Here is an 18,406-nt window from a genome sequence, read left to right on the forward strand (position 1 = left end):
TCATCATTCTTCACAATTTAATACTGAATTATTTGGTAGAAATGTTGGCTTCCCTTTGATGAGACACCATTATAATACTTCATATGAGATAGACAATGTTAGTCACATAATGAGTTGAAAAATTAAAATTATGCCTTTGTAATTCCTCTGCAAATCTATCTTAGAATCACAACTGTAAATGAGAATTCAACTTAATAGTCCATGCATAAAGGCAGACAGAAGCACCTGCTGAAATAAAGTTAATTGCATGGTTCACATAATCAAGTTTAAGAAATGCTATGTGAGTTCAAAACACCTTACACCTCTTCACAGAAAGAAGCTCCACACCAGTAAAGAGGAAGCCCATGGTGTGGAAGGGAATCTTTATCAGCTATGCATCTGACAGAGAATTAATATCCAGAGCATATAAAGAACTCAAAAATACAGAGTGAAAAACCAAATGACTCATCTGAAAAATGGTCTGGGACCTAAATAGACTTTATTCTCAAGAGAATAAAGAATAAAGTGGTTAAGTCACCCTCCCTGTGGAATGGGGGGGTGGAATGTGAGGGTGGTCATGGGGCAAGGGAGGAAGGGAGAGATAGGGAGGGACTGGGATTGATATGTAAAATAAGAAAATAAATAAATCAATAGAAAAGAAGGTAAGAAGGAAGGAAGGAAAGAAGGAAGGAGGGAAAGAAGGAAAGAAAGACCTTCTAAAACTTCATTCATTGTTGGTGGGGATGTAAACTGGTCCAGCCACTAAGGAAATCATTGTAAGGAATTTTCAAAAAGCTAAAAGTAAGTCTCTTATATGACCCAGCTGTACCACTCCTTGGTGTATGCCCAAAGGACTAAACAGTCTATTCTGCAAGTACTTTCTCATGGCTGTTCTTCTCACAATAGGTAGGCAATTGAAATAGACTAAATATGCTTCAGCCCATGAATGGATAATGGAAATGTGGTACATATATACTGTGGAATACTATTCAGCTATAAAGAAAAGTGTGAAACTGTGAACTTTTCAGGTAAATGGATAGAACTAAAAAGATCATGTTGACTGAGGCAACCCAGACACAGAAAAGCAAACAACTCTCATCATAGCTGTGTAGCTCCAAATCTTCAGGTGTGAGTACATAGCCCAGAGTAACTGCAGAAGCCATGAAAGTAAAATGTGACCAGTGCCAAATTAGGGGTATTGGGGAGCAATAGAGATGGGAACAGGGAGATGTCAGGAGTAAGGTTTTTCCTCCTACCGCTGGTCTGGTCCTGCTGACATGCCTGCCCCAATTAACACACCGAGACTCTGTATTTGATATAATGCTGTTGGCCATGTTCTAGTTTCTTATCAGCTAGCTCTGTCTTAATTATTAACCCATGTCTATGTATTTCCACATGGTCTTACCAGGGAGAGGCAGCTGGCGGTTTTGCCTTCTCCAGACTCTCCACCTAGACTCCTCCTTACTCCTTCCTCCAATCCTTCTTGTCTCCTAGTCCCACCTATCTTGCTTTCCTATTGGCCAATGGTACTTTATTCATTAACCAGTATGAGAAACATATTTATAGAATCTCATCTCCCATCAGGGAGATGGGGAAAAAAGAGGCTCTTTAGGGAGAGGGAGGTTTGTAAATATAGAAGGAGGGTAAAATAACAATATGCTTATTTGAAGAAGTCTTAAAGAATTATTCTATTAACTACTTACCTAAAATAAAAAGTCTATAATCCACATAATTATATATGTAATATATATAAACAAATGCATTATATTTATAATATATAGTATTTAAGTTTATAATAAATATACAATTGCTGCCTTAAGAGCCAAATGCCAACTAAAAAAAATTCTAGACATGAGTAGCCCTCTTTTGAGTTGTTGGCCAGGTATGTACAGGAGACCCCCAAAACATACAAACTATTGCTATTGTCCTTACTCAACTCCCAGAAGTGGAAAGCATGTCCTTCTTTTGGAAGAAAGCACGCACTTCAGAAACAGTGCCCCCCCTGAACTCAAGCTCTCCTGAATGCCTCCTCACTGAGAACTTACTCTCATGGCACCAGAAGGCACATGCAAACTTCCAAAGGAGGGAGGCATCCAACAGTCTTGCCTAACTATGATGTCTTTGAGTCACATCAATAGCCAGCAAGGCAAAATAATCCTAAATTTGTAGTTGGTGTCATGCATACCTTGGTGGTAACCAACAGCTCTCTTTTAGACTTAAGATACTCTCAACAAGAGGGAAACCATGTCTGGTAATAGCCAATAACCCAAGACTCATGAAGTGATATATATATATATATATATATATATATATATATATATATATATATATGGAGAACTTACAACCAATACTTTTTAAAAACCAGTATAATCCCCAACAATAATCTAAATATTTCCCCTATATTCACAGAGAAGTGTATTTTTCACCCCTCATCAAAGGAACTCTTCTTTGCCACAGATGGATACCACTGTAGAAAACTACAACCAATCAAAATGCAGAGTTGTGGAACCCTTTCTCAACAGATAGCACTTCTGTACCTAAGGCTCAGGAAACATTTAAGAAATGGAGGAGGAAAGGTTGTAAGAGCCAGATCAGGGCTTTTTCTGTGAGGTTGTGTCTTCTAGTGATGTCCGAATTTACACCCTTAAAGTCTCACCAACATGACCTCCCAAACATGAACTGAACAAGGACAATGCCAGGGGACATGTTAAAGTGGATTGGGAAAAGCTCAAGAGGTCTCAACCACACACAAAGAATTCTGAAAGTGGAAGAAACATTCTTCTCCAGGAAGGAACACAATTGGATACCCAATACCTAATTATTGGCCCTGAAAACATACACACGGACATTATACAAACTGAGCAAGTTATATTCCTAAATAGGAATGTATATGCATATACATATATGTAAGCAATAACAAATAATGAAAAATAGGCCATGAATTTCAAAGAGAGCAAAGAGGGGAATATCATAGATTTGGGAGGGAAGAAAGGGAAGGTATAGTCGCAATCTCAAAAAAAAAAAGTTAAAAAAATTAAGAAGCTAAAGTATTATCTACTAGTATCTATTGATTAACACTAACCTTTTAAATGTATTTGCTATAACAAAGCAACATGCTGTTTTATTCAAAATTTACTATAGGATTCACTAAAAGAATAAATACTCTGTTAATTATCTTCTGTTTTTATTAATAATGATAATTTTTTTCACAAAATAATGAAAACAGGTTTTCATGTTTATAAAAGACAAAAAATAAGATGTTGGTGAAAGGGGTAACTTAGGAGAGTGTCTCACAGAGACAGTGGCACGGTGTGGTTGGCAAGTGATTGTGGATACTGGTTACCAGGGAAGGACTGAGAGCTTTAGCCATTACTCAGATTACGTACTTTCACAATATCATCCTTAATTAGATTTTTCACTGGGCTGTCATTTATTCTGGTCACACAGGGTAATAATAGGGTAATCACTGGTTTTCTACCTTGTGTCACAATAGCAGCATGAAGTCAAGCACATACTGTTGAATTGTTGCTGTTGCATGCCCACAGTGATAAGAACAGTCGCACAAGATTGAGCTTGATGAAGTAATCATCATATATAATTGCATTCAATATTGATGTTTCAGTTCACAGTCTTTAAACTCTGAGTAATGAAACTGAAAGTCAGCACAAAGCAGTTCTACCAGTGTGCAGCTATCTTGGATTAAAACACTGTACAAGGATTTCAGCAAATGGCTTAACTAACTACAATTTTTAACAGAAAATTATTTTCCCTTGAGAGGATAATTACCACAAAAACTAAAGCTATTTCAACTTGAGAACCTGACACACATTATCTTGGCAAATCAAAAAGTGAAATTTCTATTTCACGAACAACCAGAGAGTATTTGTGACCAAAGATAAAATATGAGAACTCAAGTAAAATTTAACATTTGAAATACCTTATTAATACTATTAATATGGCAGTCTTCTGTTCCAAAAGAATTTTGAATGAAATTAATAACCAAAGTATTTAATTTGGTGTCTTGATACTGCACAACTGAGCATCTTGCTCTCTCTCCTGATCTGGATATCCCAGCGACTCAACATCTTTCAATGATCAATAGCTACTTTAAAACTATGTATGTGTTCAGCTTTCCCAGGGAGTTCCAAGGAAAGGATGTAGGGAAGACTTGGCCTGGGCTGGTCCCAGACTCACCTCAGACAGAAGGCAGGCGAAGGGTCCAAGGGTCAGGTGAAGGCAGGTTCCAGATGGTCCCACATGGAGGGGTGTGTGCAGTATGAACAAAGCCGACCCTTATATGCCTTAAATATAAGTCAACTACCTTATATGCCATCCTAGAGCCCTCATCTAGTACCTTCTGGAAACAGAAGCAGACACCCACAGCTAAACACTGAGCTTAACTCCTGGAATCCAGTTGCAGAGAGGGAGAAGTGATGAGCAAAGGGGCCAAGACCAGGCTGCAGAAACCCACAGAAACAGGTGACCTGAACAAGGGGGAGCTCATGAACCCCAGACTGATAGCTGGGAAACCAGCATAGGACCGTTGCAGAACTTCTGAACATAGGTCTCAGTTAGAAGATCTGGGCAGTCTATGTGACCTCTGACAGTGGAACCAAGATGTATCTCTGATGCTTTGGGAGCACATACGCCATGGAGGGATACTCGCTTAACCTAGAGACAGGAGGGAGGGCCTAGGCCCGACCCCAAATGACTTGACAGATTTTGATGATCCCTCCTAGAAGGCCTCACCCTCCCTGTGAAGTGGGTGAGGAATGGGATGGGGAGGGTGTGGGAGGGGATATGGGAGGATGGGAGGGAGAGGGACCTGGGATCAATATGTAAAATGAGAAAAAATTTAAAAAGTAAACTATGTATATTCTCATAATGTCCATTTAATGTTATGGCTAAACTAATCATTAATATAATAAAATATTTAATTTCATTGATATATTTATAGTCTATGTTCCAACTAATATCTAAGAAAATAACACCTCATGGATTTTGTTAAATTTTATTAAATTGCCAAAGAAAATTACACAAAATTATCTGAGAAAGCAATATTCTCTATCTGTACGTAAATTTTCATATACTTTAACTAAAACATGTTCAGCATCAACTGGCTGCAGGCATATAAATTAGAATAAACAAAAGATATTAAAATGATGTTAGTTACAAAGCAATGACATTGATATTTATAAATAAAATATATATTCATCCTTCATAAAACTTTATTATTCATACCATACAATGAATTTAACATCATTTGAGACTTTTAGTCTTTTGTAATAATTGTCAATACTTATAACCCACATAAACAGATACTCCTGGAGAGTTATCAACAATTTTAAAAATGTAAAATATTCTCAGGAAGCCAGTCTTTACATTCTTACTTATAAATTATACATAAATGGTCATGAAGTTCTATGCAGAGACATAGTAAAACACCAAACTACAACAATTATTACAAATATAAATTCAAAGAGGGCTGGGCATTGATGGCACACACCTTTAATGCCAGCACTTGGGAGGCAGAAGCAGGTAGATCTCTGTGAGTTCAAGACCAGCCTGGTCTACAGAGTGAGTTCCAGGACAGGCTCCAAAGCAATACAGAAAAACCCTGCCTCAAAAATCCAAAAAAAGAAAACACAATTCACAAGAGGACTCTTGGGATCACAGTTATGAACAGCCTAGAGGGGACAACTGTGACGCTGCAAGGCTAAACTTCCTCATTTTTGTGCAGTGTTTGTGGATGTGCAAGTTGCTAGCAGTGACTTCATCATCTAATATATTCTATCAACACTTTCAAAATTTGAAGAGAAAGCCAAGGTTCTACATAATTAGTAGCATGGGTGAGTGGGAAGAACCAGCAGTCACTGAATTAATGAATTCCTATTTTGTCATCAGAATAGAACAAAAACGGAGAATTTCTAACAGCAGGAGAAACAGTCTTCCCCAGAAAAGAGCACAATTGTTTTTACTAATACCGAACAGTCAGCCCTGAAAACACACATACAAGTGACATACAGACTGAACAGGATGCATTTGTGTGTTTAAGAACACACACATACACACACACTCACACACACATACTCACACACACACAGGCACGCACACATGCACGTACACCTGTATATGTGCATGTAACAACAATTAATGAAAAAGAAGATCATGGATTTTAAAAAAGAGCAAAGAACATATAGAAAGGTTTGGAAGGAGAAAAGGAGAGGGAAAAACTATGTTATATGTTATGACTTCAAAATATAAAAGAAACAAATTTTAAAGAATGTATTATTTATGGGGTTTCTTTGGAAAAAGTAAAACAAGCCAACAGAAAACATCACTAAGGAACATACTAAATAAATAGAATTGTGTTAGTAATTACAATATACTAAAATGGACTCAGAGAGAGAGAGATCATGGACAATGGAAATCAGCAGCCAAACAGACAACCTGGAAGCTATGAGGGAGGAAGAGAGAGAGAGACACAGAGACAGAGACAGAGACAGAGACAGAGACAGAGAGGGAGAGGGGGGGCTGGCAAGGAGTGGTGTTGAGGAATCATGGACAGCAGTGACTTCCAGAAACAATCTTAAAAAGAGTCGGGGAGGGGGGTGCTCGGATGGTGACAGTGTCAGCACATAAGCCTCCAGAAACTTTCTGAACACTGGAACCAGAGCCTCAGCCTCAACCCTGCCTGCACCTGGAGGAGTGACCACCTGAACCGTGGCCCTGTCTGCAGAGAGGAGCCTTGGGCCAATCTACACCTAGAGGAGTCATCACTGCAGGCTCAACCCTGCCTGCATCTGAAGGAACATTTGATGGTGCCACAGCCCCCAACTGTACCAATTGGAGGACGAGATGGGTAGACAACAAGAACACACTCAACAACACAAAGAGCAATACAGCAACGTCAGAAACTAGTGGTTCCAAAGCAATAGGACGTGAATAACCCAATGTAGATGAAGCACCAGAAAACTACATTAAAAATAATTTTATGAAGATGATTGAGACCCTTAAAAAGGAAATGAAAAATCCCCTTTAAAAATGGAAGAAAAGACAAAAAAAAAAAAAAAAAAAAAAAAGGGAAGAGATCAACAAATCCCTTAAAGAAAACCAAGAAAACAATCAAACAGGTGAAGGAATGGGTTTAAGATCAGAAAACTGAAATAGAGGTAATAAAGAAAATATAAGTAGAAAGAACGTAGGAGAAGGAAAATCTGGTAAATGATCAGGAACTACAGATGCAAGTATAAACAAAAGAAGAAAAGAGATGGAAGACAGAATTTCAGGCATTGAAGATACTTATCAACTAATCCAGTCCTACAGAAAGTTCTGGAAGGAAACTTCCAACTGAAGGAAGTCAACTACACTGACAAAACCATAGGCAATAGGTAATCCCACTTTACCAACAGCCAAAAAAAATAATATGGGGGAAATCCACACATAATACCACCACCAACAACAAATCCAAAACAAACAAGAATTAACAATCAATGGTCATTAAATATCCCTCAATATTAATATTAATGGTCTTAACTCACCTATAAAAAAAACACACACAGGCTAACAGAATGGATCCGAAGACAGAATCCATCCATCTCCTGCATACAAAAAACACATATCAACTTCAAAGATAGACATTACCTCAGAGTTGTGGGTTGGGAAAACATTTTCCAATCAAATGGACCCAAGAAACAAGCAGGTGTAGCTATCCTAATATCTAACAAATTAGACTTCAAAGGAGATGAAGGTCATCTCTTATTCATCACAGGAGAAATCCATCAAGATGAAGTCTCAATTCTGAACATCTATACCCCAAATACAAAGGCACCCATATTCGTAAAAGAAACATTACTAAAACTCAAATCTCACATAAAACCTCACACACTTATACTGGGAGATTTCAACACTCCACTCTCAACACCAGACAGGTCCACAAGACAGAAACTTCACAAATGAAACAAAGGAACTAATAGAAGTAATGACCCAATTGGGTTTAACAGATATTTATGGAACATTCCTCCAGACACAAAAGAATATACCTTCTTCTTAGCACCACATGGAAGATTCTCTAAAATTGACCACATACTTGGCAATGTAATAAACATAAATAGGTACAAAAAAAAAGGAATAACCCCCCTGTATCTTATCAGACCACCATGTTTTAAAGTTGGAATTCAACAACACACATTGCAGAAAACCTACAAACTAATGGAAACTGGACAATGCACAATTGCACCATACCTGGGTCAAGGAAGAAATAAAGAAATTAAAGATTTCTTAGAATTCAATAGGAATTAAGAAACAACATACCCAAACTTATGGGACAATTTGAAAGCAGCACTAAGAGGAAAGTTGATAGCACTAAGTGCCCAAATGCTGAAACTGGAGAATAGTACCATTAGAGAATTAACAGCACAACTGAAAGCTCTAGAACAAAAAGAATAAAACTCACTCCAGAGGAGCAGATGCCAGAAAATAATTAAATTAAGGACTGAAATCAATAAAGTAGAAACTAGGAAAACAATACAAAGAATCAATGTAACAAAGAGTTGGTTCTTCAAGGAAATCAATAAGATAGATAAACCTTAATCTAAACTAATCAAGAAGCAAAGAGAGAATATGCAAATTAACAAGATCAGAAATTTAAAAAGGGACATAACAATGAACACTGAGAAAACCCAATCTTCAGGTCATACTTTGAAAACCTGTACTCTACAAAATTCAAAAATTAACAGAAATGGAAAATTTTCTGGATATATATCACTTACCAAAACTAGATCAAGACCAAATAAGCAATTCATATAGACCTATAACCCCTGCCTCAGCCTCCCATTGCTAGGATTAAGGGCATGCACCACCAACACCCAGCACATTAATGTATCTTTAACCTTTGATTCAATAAAGAAATTCATACATAAGCCATTTAATGTGTAGATTTGCATACAGAAGAATAAATAAATAAAATCAGCTCATGAATAATTAATTACAGTTGTTGCTAGAGCTGGGCCTAGTGTGTATAATATTTCATTTTTACACAACTATAATTTTAATGGCTAAAAGGAAGTTTTCCATTTTAAAGAACAGATTTTATAAAGACCAAAGTTGCTAACTAGCACACCCAATTAAAAATAAACATCTACACTTATGGCACAGATGCTTGTAGGAAAAATATTAAAGTCTCTAAACAAAAGTTATACTCTCATTAAAATAAGATACAGACAGATAGATATAGTAAATATCTATATATAAAGAGAAAATAATAGAAAACTTTTCAGCAATCTGTCATCTTTGGTGTGCTTGTGTTGAAAACCATACTGTTCTCTTTATAAGCTGGTTCTTAGTATGAAATGTCTGCTTGGGTTGAAGAATTTTTTTTCTATTCTTTGACTCTAAGGAAGTATCTATCTTGTACAGTAAAGAAGATAAATGGGCTAGCACTCAGAGTTCCTAGAAATACGCATGGGCTTTAGAAATGATATAACTGATATTGTTAAGTGAACATCTGCTACATGGCCACAGAATTCCATCTATATCTTGTACCATATACAAAATGAATAGATGAATGTTGAATGATTAAAGCCCTAATAGGTTAAAATACTGTGGCCCCAAGCAAAGGTTAGACTATAATGCAGTAAAATGTCGAGTGTGGAAAAACATCCACTAAAAGCTGAGGACACAGTGGGATGGAGTTCAGAATCTTCACAGCAACAAGAATTGGCCTTTGATCCCAGGATTTGGGGAAATCGAGTTGGGCCCAAGGAAGTGAAAGAAAGATTTAAACAGTAGTGGGAGTTAGAAGTGGATGGAAGTCTGCAGTCTGAGAGGTGACTATGAACACAGGCTGAAGAGAACATTATATTTATATTTTTGTGTATATTGTCCTAGTGTATACAATAAACATTAATCCTAGAGTAGACACAGATAACATAAAAAATAATTGAGGGACTGAAAAGATGATCACTGGGTGAAGTGTTTGCCATATAAAACTGGGGGCATGACTTTAATATACAATAATATAATGTTAACATGCAAAGGGTACATAACAAAATTGATACATGAGTCAGATATATAGCCAAACAAGTCACAGGAAGAGACATCAAAGTTGCCCCACCTAATTACCTAATTGTTCATCAGGAGAATGAGAAACAAAAGAAAGAGGAAGTAATCATAATAATCAGTCTAGCAAAATGATCCAAATTTAACAATTCAGATGCAGAAAGATAAATTACTGGCAACAGTTACTATGGACAACCATTTTTCATACTCTATAAAACTGAAAAATCTACATATCTCCAACTTGTGTCATGTGCCCTCTAGCCATGTTAACTAAGGGAAGAATGGCACAATTTGAGAAGACAAAAACAGAAATGGTAGCATTTCTGATCATGTGAGGCACTCCTCCATGTATCTAGGCTGAGAGAGTATCCCTCCAAGGGGAATGGGCTCCCAAGTCCATTTGTGCAGTAGGGATAAATAATGGTTCCACTGCCCAGAGACAGCATAGACTGCGCAGGTCTCCTAACTGACACCCACATTCAGGGGCCGTGGTCCAGTCCTATACAGTTCCCCAGCTGTCTGATGGAGTCCCTGAGCTCCCACTTGCTCAGATCAGCTGTTTCTGTGGGTTTCCCCAACCTGGTCTTGACCCCTTTCCTCATCACTCCTCCCTCTCTACAATCTGCTTCCAGATGTTTGGCCCAGTGTTTAGCTGTGGATATTTGCTTCTGTTTCCATTAGCTACTGGATGATGAAGGCTCTTGGATAGCATATAAGGTAGTCATCAATCTCATTATAGGGGAAGGGCATTTAAGGTAGCCTCTCCCCTATTGCTTAGATTACTAGTTAGGTTCATCCTTGTGGATCCCTAGACGTTTCCCTAGTGCCAGATTTCTCTTTAAACTTATAATGGCTGGAAAGATGGCTCAGCCATTAAAGCTAAACTCACAACTAAAAATACAAGTTTTTTTTTTGTTTGTTTGTTTGTCTTGTAACAGGCAGAGCCTGTTACAGAGATCCATAGCAGGCCAAACTGCATCGAACAAGTGACTATCAGGTATCCAACCCCAAATGAGAAACCTACACTACAACTCCAACACCTAGAGCACAGAGACTATCCCTGGAAGGGAACTGAAAATATTGTAAGAGCCAAAAGACCAGAATGTCTACTGAGAGATAGACTTTTAGAGATGGCAAGGCAATGGTACCAATGAATTTCCAAAACTATGTCAGTCTAAACAAAATCCTAATAATGATAACATCAGTTGTCATAGCAAGGTGGGTAGGGGAAATTTCACAAGGTCCCAATCTTTGGTAAATAATAAAATAATAGTAATAATAATAATGACAATAAATGGCTACTGTGAGAAAGAGGATCAGTCTTCTCCAGAAACAATCCCCCCCAATAGGCTATCCCATATAATGAGCCCTAAAAACACATGGCTATATAAGCATTGCTAAATGAACTTGTGTGTGTGTGTGTGTGTGTGTGTGTGTGTGTGTGTTTGTGAATTTGACAGTGAGTGGGGGGGGGTCACATGGAAGATATAGAGGAGGAAGATGAAGGGGTAGAAATTATATAAACCAGTACTCATGTATGAAATTCTCAAAAGATTAAAATATAAAATAACTGAGTATGGTGGCATACACTTTTAATCCCAGAACTCATAAGGCAAGTGGATTTCCATGAGTCTGAGGCTAGTCTGGTCTATGTAGTGAGTTCCCAGACAGCCAGAGCTACATAGAAAGACTCCACCTCAAAAAATAAATGTAATCAATTAATTAATTTAATACAAAATAAATATAATGTATATAGATGACATAAATACTATGCATATATTTATATATTTCTATTATATTATATTGAGAAAGAAAATTTAAAAAACTTATCAGATTCAGATTCTAATTCTGAACTCTACTAGTTTGGACAAATTATGTAAACTAAGCTTTGTTTCATTTCCATATCAATTGGAGTTAACATTCTCATTTAATAAATTAAAGAAAGAAATGAAATAAAATGTATAACTAGAGATAAATAAAACTATTAGTTAAATGTGTTTATCATGGCAATAGAAACAAATTGCTAAACCTTTCATTTACATTTAGAAAATAAACCCTCATTAGTTGAGAATATGCTGGCTTTCATTTCACACACTCTGGTAGATAACTGTATGTTTGTTTTTATCTTTGATGAAATGCGTCTCCAAGGCAGGAACTGTCTGTGAAATTACTCAGAGCATGCTTGACACATGTTTATGAGATACGCTTATCTCCCATAGCCCCACATAGGCTACTGCTTATGTACAGATCTAAAACCCGAGATTTATTTCTTCTTCCTGGCATTTGCTTTTTTTTTCCCCTAAAATAACTCTCACCCTGCATCAGATTATTTCTCCCTGATCAGGGTATTTGCCTTTTTGGGTCTTTCCCCCAAATATGCTACCAATATTGGTCTCATCTTTGTCAACAATTATTGTACACACTGGTGACGAGATTAATGAGGTATTCTTCTCCTAGGGAGAAAGGTTAGGAAGAGGACTGGGTTTCTTATTTTCTTACAATGTTCCCAAGCTATTGATATACTGCTTTGTTAAGCAGGTATTTGCTATAACTCTATATAAATATTAATTTCTCCAAACAGCCATCCCCAATACCCAGAGATAAAATTGCCCACCTCTAAATAAGAACAATACTTCAGGTCCTAATATCTTACTGAAAAATATATAATTCCACGATCCCAAGGAATCACTGAGCTGCCCAGTTATGGAAAACTGTATCTCCTAGTTTCAAGTTTGTTTCTTATAACTGAAAAGTGTACTATGTTTTGTCTTCAGGATAAGACACCTTGTAATCTCATTGAACTAGACAAGGTTATTCAGCTGTGTGAAACAGTCTTTCATAACATGTAACTCTTGTCTTTCTCTTATGCTCCCTTAAATCTTTCTCCCTGCTCTGGCTAACTGTCTTGTCCAGGGACTGAAGATACTCATTTGCACTCAAAGAATTGTTTTTTCTGAACCTCACTATGACTACTTGCCAATGAAAAACTGGGGTGGGGATATTTGTTTGTTTTGATCTTGTTTTGTGTTCTATTATCTGAGAGGCATCCTATGGTTGTTAATTTAGGAAAAACAAAAAAGAAAAACAAAGAACACATCCATAGATGAACTAGTGCCTGACAAGTACACAGAACAGACGGAAAATGTTAAATCAGAAAATGCTAAATTCTATCTCTTATCTTCAACCAACTGCATGAAATTCTGCAAATTCCTGAATGTTTGGAAGCTTGAGTTCACTCCTAGATAAATAGCCATCATACCACTTGGGAGTCAACTTCATGATTGTGGCAAGGATTAAATCTAATTAATGAAGTCCAATGCTTGACTACTTCATCAATGGCATCATCAGCACCAGAATAAAATAAAATAACACTTATACAGAACTCTTTCATTTTAACTCAAGCAAGTTATAAAAACAAAAACAAAAAAAATTGATGCTCAAATCACCATTAATTTTTATTTTATTCATCTTTGTTGTTGTTGTTGTTGTTGTTGAAAGGCCATAAGACTCACCAAAATACACTAGCAATAAAGCACCTACTACATTATTAGTCAGCTTTAAGTAGAGGAACTCTTATGTTTTCAACCTATTTCAAGAGAGACTGAGAAAAAAGAGATGTCTGGTGGAACCAGGATGTATTCCTGGTGAACAAAAGGACTTTGGGAGCACATTCCCCATGGAGGGATACTCCCTTAGCCTAGAGGCAGGAGGGAAGGCCTAGTCCCTACTCTAAATACTTGACAGATTTTGTTGATCCCTCCTGGAAGGCATCACCCTCCCTGTGGAGTGGGGGGAGGGGATGGGATGGAAGAGGATGGGAATGGGGGGGCATGGGAGGAAGAGAAGGAATTGGAACCAATGTGTAAAATAAGAAAAAATTTTAAAAATCCAAAGAGAGAGAGAGAGAGAGTTGTCTAGTGAGGAACATCCTTGGTCACTCATTACCACACAACAGGACCAGTCTACCTTTTGTTAAGGATTTCAAGGATTTATCTTTTTTTTTTTTTCAGGAAGCCTCACAGTCTTTGTGCTGTTAGATAGATTAGATAGACTGATGGATGCTAGATAGATAGATAGATAGATAGATAGATAGATAGATGATAGATATCTGTGCATTTCAAATGTAAAATATATGGAAACATTTTTTTAAGAAACATGTAATATAAAGAGTACATAGTCTGTTTTAGTCTTAATTTTCTTGCTAGCTACAATAGTTTCATAAAGTCAATTTCTACAATAGATTTATCTCTTTGAGAGTCTCATTCTTCAAATGTTTACCTTTCAACCACACTGCATTGAAAGATGAAAATAAAGTGTAAATTGAAATCATATTGCAAAGAAAAACCCCATTCTGCAATTTCAGAAATAGTCATTTCCATCACAAACATCACAGCCAGAGGCCCGATTTCCACTTCATTCTCGGAGACTTCATTACTGGATATTTGGTGCAGAATCACCTTTAAGAATGCAGTAATTGTGTTTTCATGGTTTTTGCACTCTCTGTGACTATTGAGTTCATTTGTTTTTACCTAAAAGGAAGCTTGTGAAGTGAAAATAGGACTGTTTCCTTTGTTTATTCATAGTGTTGGCTTCAGTGACCTCTGTAGTTTGTGTTGCTGTGGTTCACTTTAGTGCTAACTGGCAAGGAGCAGCCATCTTTCCCGGGTGTGATGCGTCTTCTTCAACCTGCCTCAGAGATAGTTTTGAGTCTTTCAGCCAAAATCAGTACCTAGCAAGCATGGTAAAGCTATTGTCACCAGTATCTGGAATCATAAAGTCATTCTACAAGGTGTTGACTGAACCTGTTTCCTGATGTTCTCATATTCCTAGCTTTCTGGAAGTTATATATAGCTCCCTTGAGTAGCTTAGTCAGTGTTTTTTTTCCTCTTTCTCCAGGAACTCTGAGTGCACAATAAAGGAAGCATAGTAATCACCAATATGCAGATGCTGCCTCCCTGGATTCACTGATGATGTATGTGTACAAGTGTGCCCTCATGCTTCTTCCTAGAAGCCCTAAAGAAAGTATATTAGTTAGGTTAGGTTTCTGTTGGTGTGACAAATGCCAAAAGCAACCTGGGAAAAAAATGGCTTATTTGACTTATAGGTACAATACACTATCGAGGGATGATAGGGAGTGAGCTCAAGGCAGGAGACTAGAGGCAAAAACTGATGTAAAATTCATGGAGGGAGTCTTCTTCTTGCCCCCCTTGGTTTTCTCAGAGTTCTTCCCTATACAATCCAGGATTACCCTTCCAGGGCCAACAGTGCCCACAATGGGTTGGGTTCGCCCACATTAATCATTTACCAAGAAAATGCACTCACAAACTTGCCTAGAGTCCATTCCAATAGAGGCATTTTTTTTTTCAACTGAGATTACCTCTTCCCTGATGACCCTGGATTGTGTCAAGTAGACAAAAAACAAACCAAGACAGAGATCAAAGCATCCCCAGTCTTCAGAGGGGCATGTCCAGGAGGTTCAGATACTATGCCTTTCTTCTCTCTTTTGCAAAGTGGGTGAGAATAGAGTCCTAATAAGCTGTTGAGATGAAAACTTCCTCTTAAAGAGATGTAATCCTATCATAATAAACAATTTTGCAAGAACAAAATAAGCTAGAAATATAGCAACAGATTAGTTACACAGGAACAAGAGCACAGCTTCTGCTTTTGGGTTTTAATAAAAAAAAAAAATGGCTCCCCATATGCTCCCCATACATTTGAATGTTTGGTTCCCAATTAGTGTAACTGTTCGGGAAGCATTAGGAGGTGCGACTTGTTGGAGAAGTTGTGTCACTGTGTATGGGCTTCAAAGTTTCAAAATCCCATGCCATACCCAGTCTCTCTCTCTCTCTCTCTCTCTCTCTCTCTCTCTCTCTCTCTCTCTCTCTCTCTCTCTCTCCCACCTCCTATTGCTGCTGCAACTCACAGATTATGTGAGCTCTCAGCTAATGCTCCAGTTTCATGCCTGCCTGACACCATTCTCCCTGTCATGATGATCATGAACACTGTGAAACTGTGAACAAGCCCCTAATTAAATGCTTCCTTTTAAAAATTGCCTTGGTCACCAATAGAACAGTAACTAAGACATCTTCTATAACAATAGTCAGTAGCACCTTTAAAAGCTTAGACTGTGAAGTACAACGTAAAATAGAAAAAAAGTCACCACATACAAAAAAGCATTGTGCTAAATAAGTGCATTTTCGTGTTAAGCAAAGCTTTTTAAGCATTGGCTCTATATGAGCTCTTTCCATTTTAAGAAAACATTAAATGCATTAAACATGAAAATTCAAATTCATAAATTACACAAATTAGGGGGAAAAATCTCTGTTTGCTTTAGTTATCATTCCTACCTTAGCAAAAGTTCTTATTAGTAAGTTACAGTAGTAGTTGATTTAAAAATTAATCACTAAATGTAATAACAGAAACTATTAAAAGGCAGTTCAAATTTAAAGTCAGTATAAATAAAGATGAAGTATCCCAAATTATAACTAAGCAACTCAATTTAGAGAATTAGATTTACAAAACTTTGATTTGCATGCAAGTTCCTTTCTATAAACAAAGTCACAGCAGTGGAATCCTGTGGTGTTTTTCCTGGTCCCTGAACAGATATCTGGGTTACAGTTTCCATGTAGCCATCCCAGAAAGGGCACCATTACAGCTTACCCAACAGGTAATGCCTAGAAAGCGATGTCTGGCTCAATAAGAATACACTGTAATGAACTATGGTAAACCTTGAAATGTTGTCATTCAAGATAGATACAGTTTTTTCCTTCTGAAGTTTGCTTGAAGATACATGAAATTATATGAATATCATGACTGTAGAGCAGACACAGCTTAGAAATTACTGACTGTATATGAAAGCAATTTCTCATTCAGTACAAATAGGAGGACTCTATCACTGCATGAAAAATGACTCAAAACCACAGTGACTAAATCTTTATGTTTGTTATGGACTCCATTAGTCAGAAAACAGATAATGCTGAACCATGAGACATTTGTTGGTCCAGGTGGATTTGGCTAGGGTATTGTACATAATGACAGGAAGAAAGTGACTGCTAATGAAACATGCAAAATAGCTTTGCCTACATGCATGGTACCTTGGTAAGGATAGCACTGACTCTTGTGTATGTGACATGTGGATTTCATGTGAAGTCTGGAACTCATGATGTAAACATTTAGAGTAATAAACACAGAAGCTGAAGAATTTTTACATCTCAAACTCAAAAGTTCCATAGAGTCATTTCTTTTATATTATTGTTCAAAGCAAATCTAAAACCTGCCAGATTAAAGAATACAGAGAATGGCGAGGGTGCGATAAAATAGCATACAAGACAGATGATTATAGAAGAAGGAAACACAGTATAAAGGAAACTACATGGATTTCTTTTGGCAAAAATCATGTGGTTCATTAACTGAAATTTAGAATCCAGTCATACTTGATACCAGATATCACTGGAGGGAAAGACAAGCTGATTTAAGACGTGCACTCACCTGGCGGAACTGTTCCAGGTCAATTTTGTTACCCACTAGCACAAGGGGAATTTCATAGGTGTGACGGACCTGGAAAATAAGCTCCTTGAACTTGGCAGCCTCCTGGAATGATTGGCGGTCAGTGACAGAATAGCAGATGATGAAGCCCTCACCCCCACGCATGTACTGCTCCCGCATGGCTGTGAACTCTGCCTGAGGGAGAGAAGAGTAATAGGGTAGGCTTTAGTGGGAGAGAGTTAATATGATATGTAATGTATTCTTATGAAACATGAATATTTTAAACTATTGAGAGTGTTGGATTTTAATTATAGGTTAGATTTAAGAGCCCCTGGACAGATATGTCAAACAACAAGTCACAAACATGAGATTTGTTTTTATATTTCAATGCCCTCACTACATAAATGAACCAATTTGTGTACTGTAAACATTATATCTTTGAGGTTATGTTAGAAATGTCCTACTTTAATATTTAAACATCTTCTTACAGCCTGTCTTTTGAAACTTTGGCTTTTCCTAGAAACAATTGAAAACACGTATGATCAAAAGAATCCTACTTCGTTCTTCAAATGAAAGCCCACTTGTAGGGGAAATCTGGGGCAAGTTCTCTGAATGATTGAGAGAAATGAGCTACTTTTCTACAAAAGAAAAACATAAACACAGAGACTAAAGATATGGCTGAGTTAGAGAGCCTGTCACCAACAGAGAAAGGAAGGGAGACATACTAAAGTTGGAACTGTGATTACCTTTACCTTTCTGGGAAGGGTTTAGCAAGAATCATGCAGGTACATTCATGTTGCAGTGCTCTTAAGTTTGTCTCAGAGAAGCATATACACAAACCGGTGTGGCTACTTGAAGACAGATTAATTTCTACACTCTGCTA

The 18,406-nt window shown here is 37.2% G+C and overlaps 1 protein-coding gene across 2 annotated transcripts in view; it reads right to left on the reverse strand.

Annotated features, from left to right (window-relative positions):
- Rit2 (Ras like without CAAX 2) overlaps positions 1-18,406 on the reverse strand; it is a 301,478-nt gene that overhangs the window by 137,480 nt on the left and 145,592 nt on the right. For both annotated transcript variants that reach the window (XM_051202366.1, XM_051202365.1), the window contains exon 4: positions 17,527-17,718. In XM_051202366.1, coding sequence (XP_051058323.1) covers positions 17,527-17,718 — 192 coding nt within the window. The remainder of the gene's footprint in view (positions 1-17,526; positions 17,719-18,406) is intronic.

This window comes from Phodopus roborovskii, unplaced genomic scaffold, assembly GCF_943737965.1.
Source record: "Phodopus roborovskii unplaced genomic scaffold, PHOROB, whole genome shotgun sequence".
NCBI classification, from domain to species: domain Eukaryota; kingdom Metazoa; phylum Chordata; class Mammalia; order Rodentia; family Cricetidae; genus Phodopus; species Phodopus roborovskii.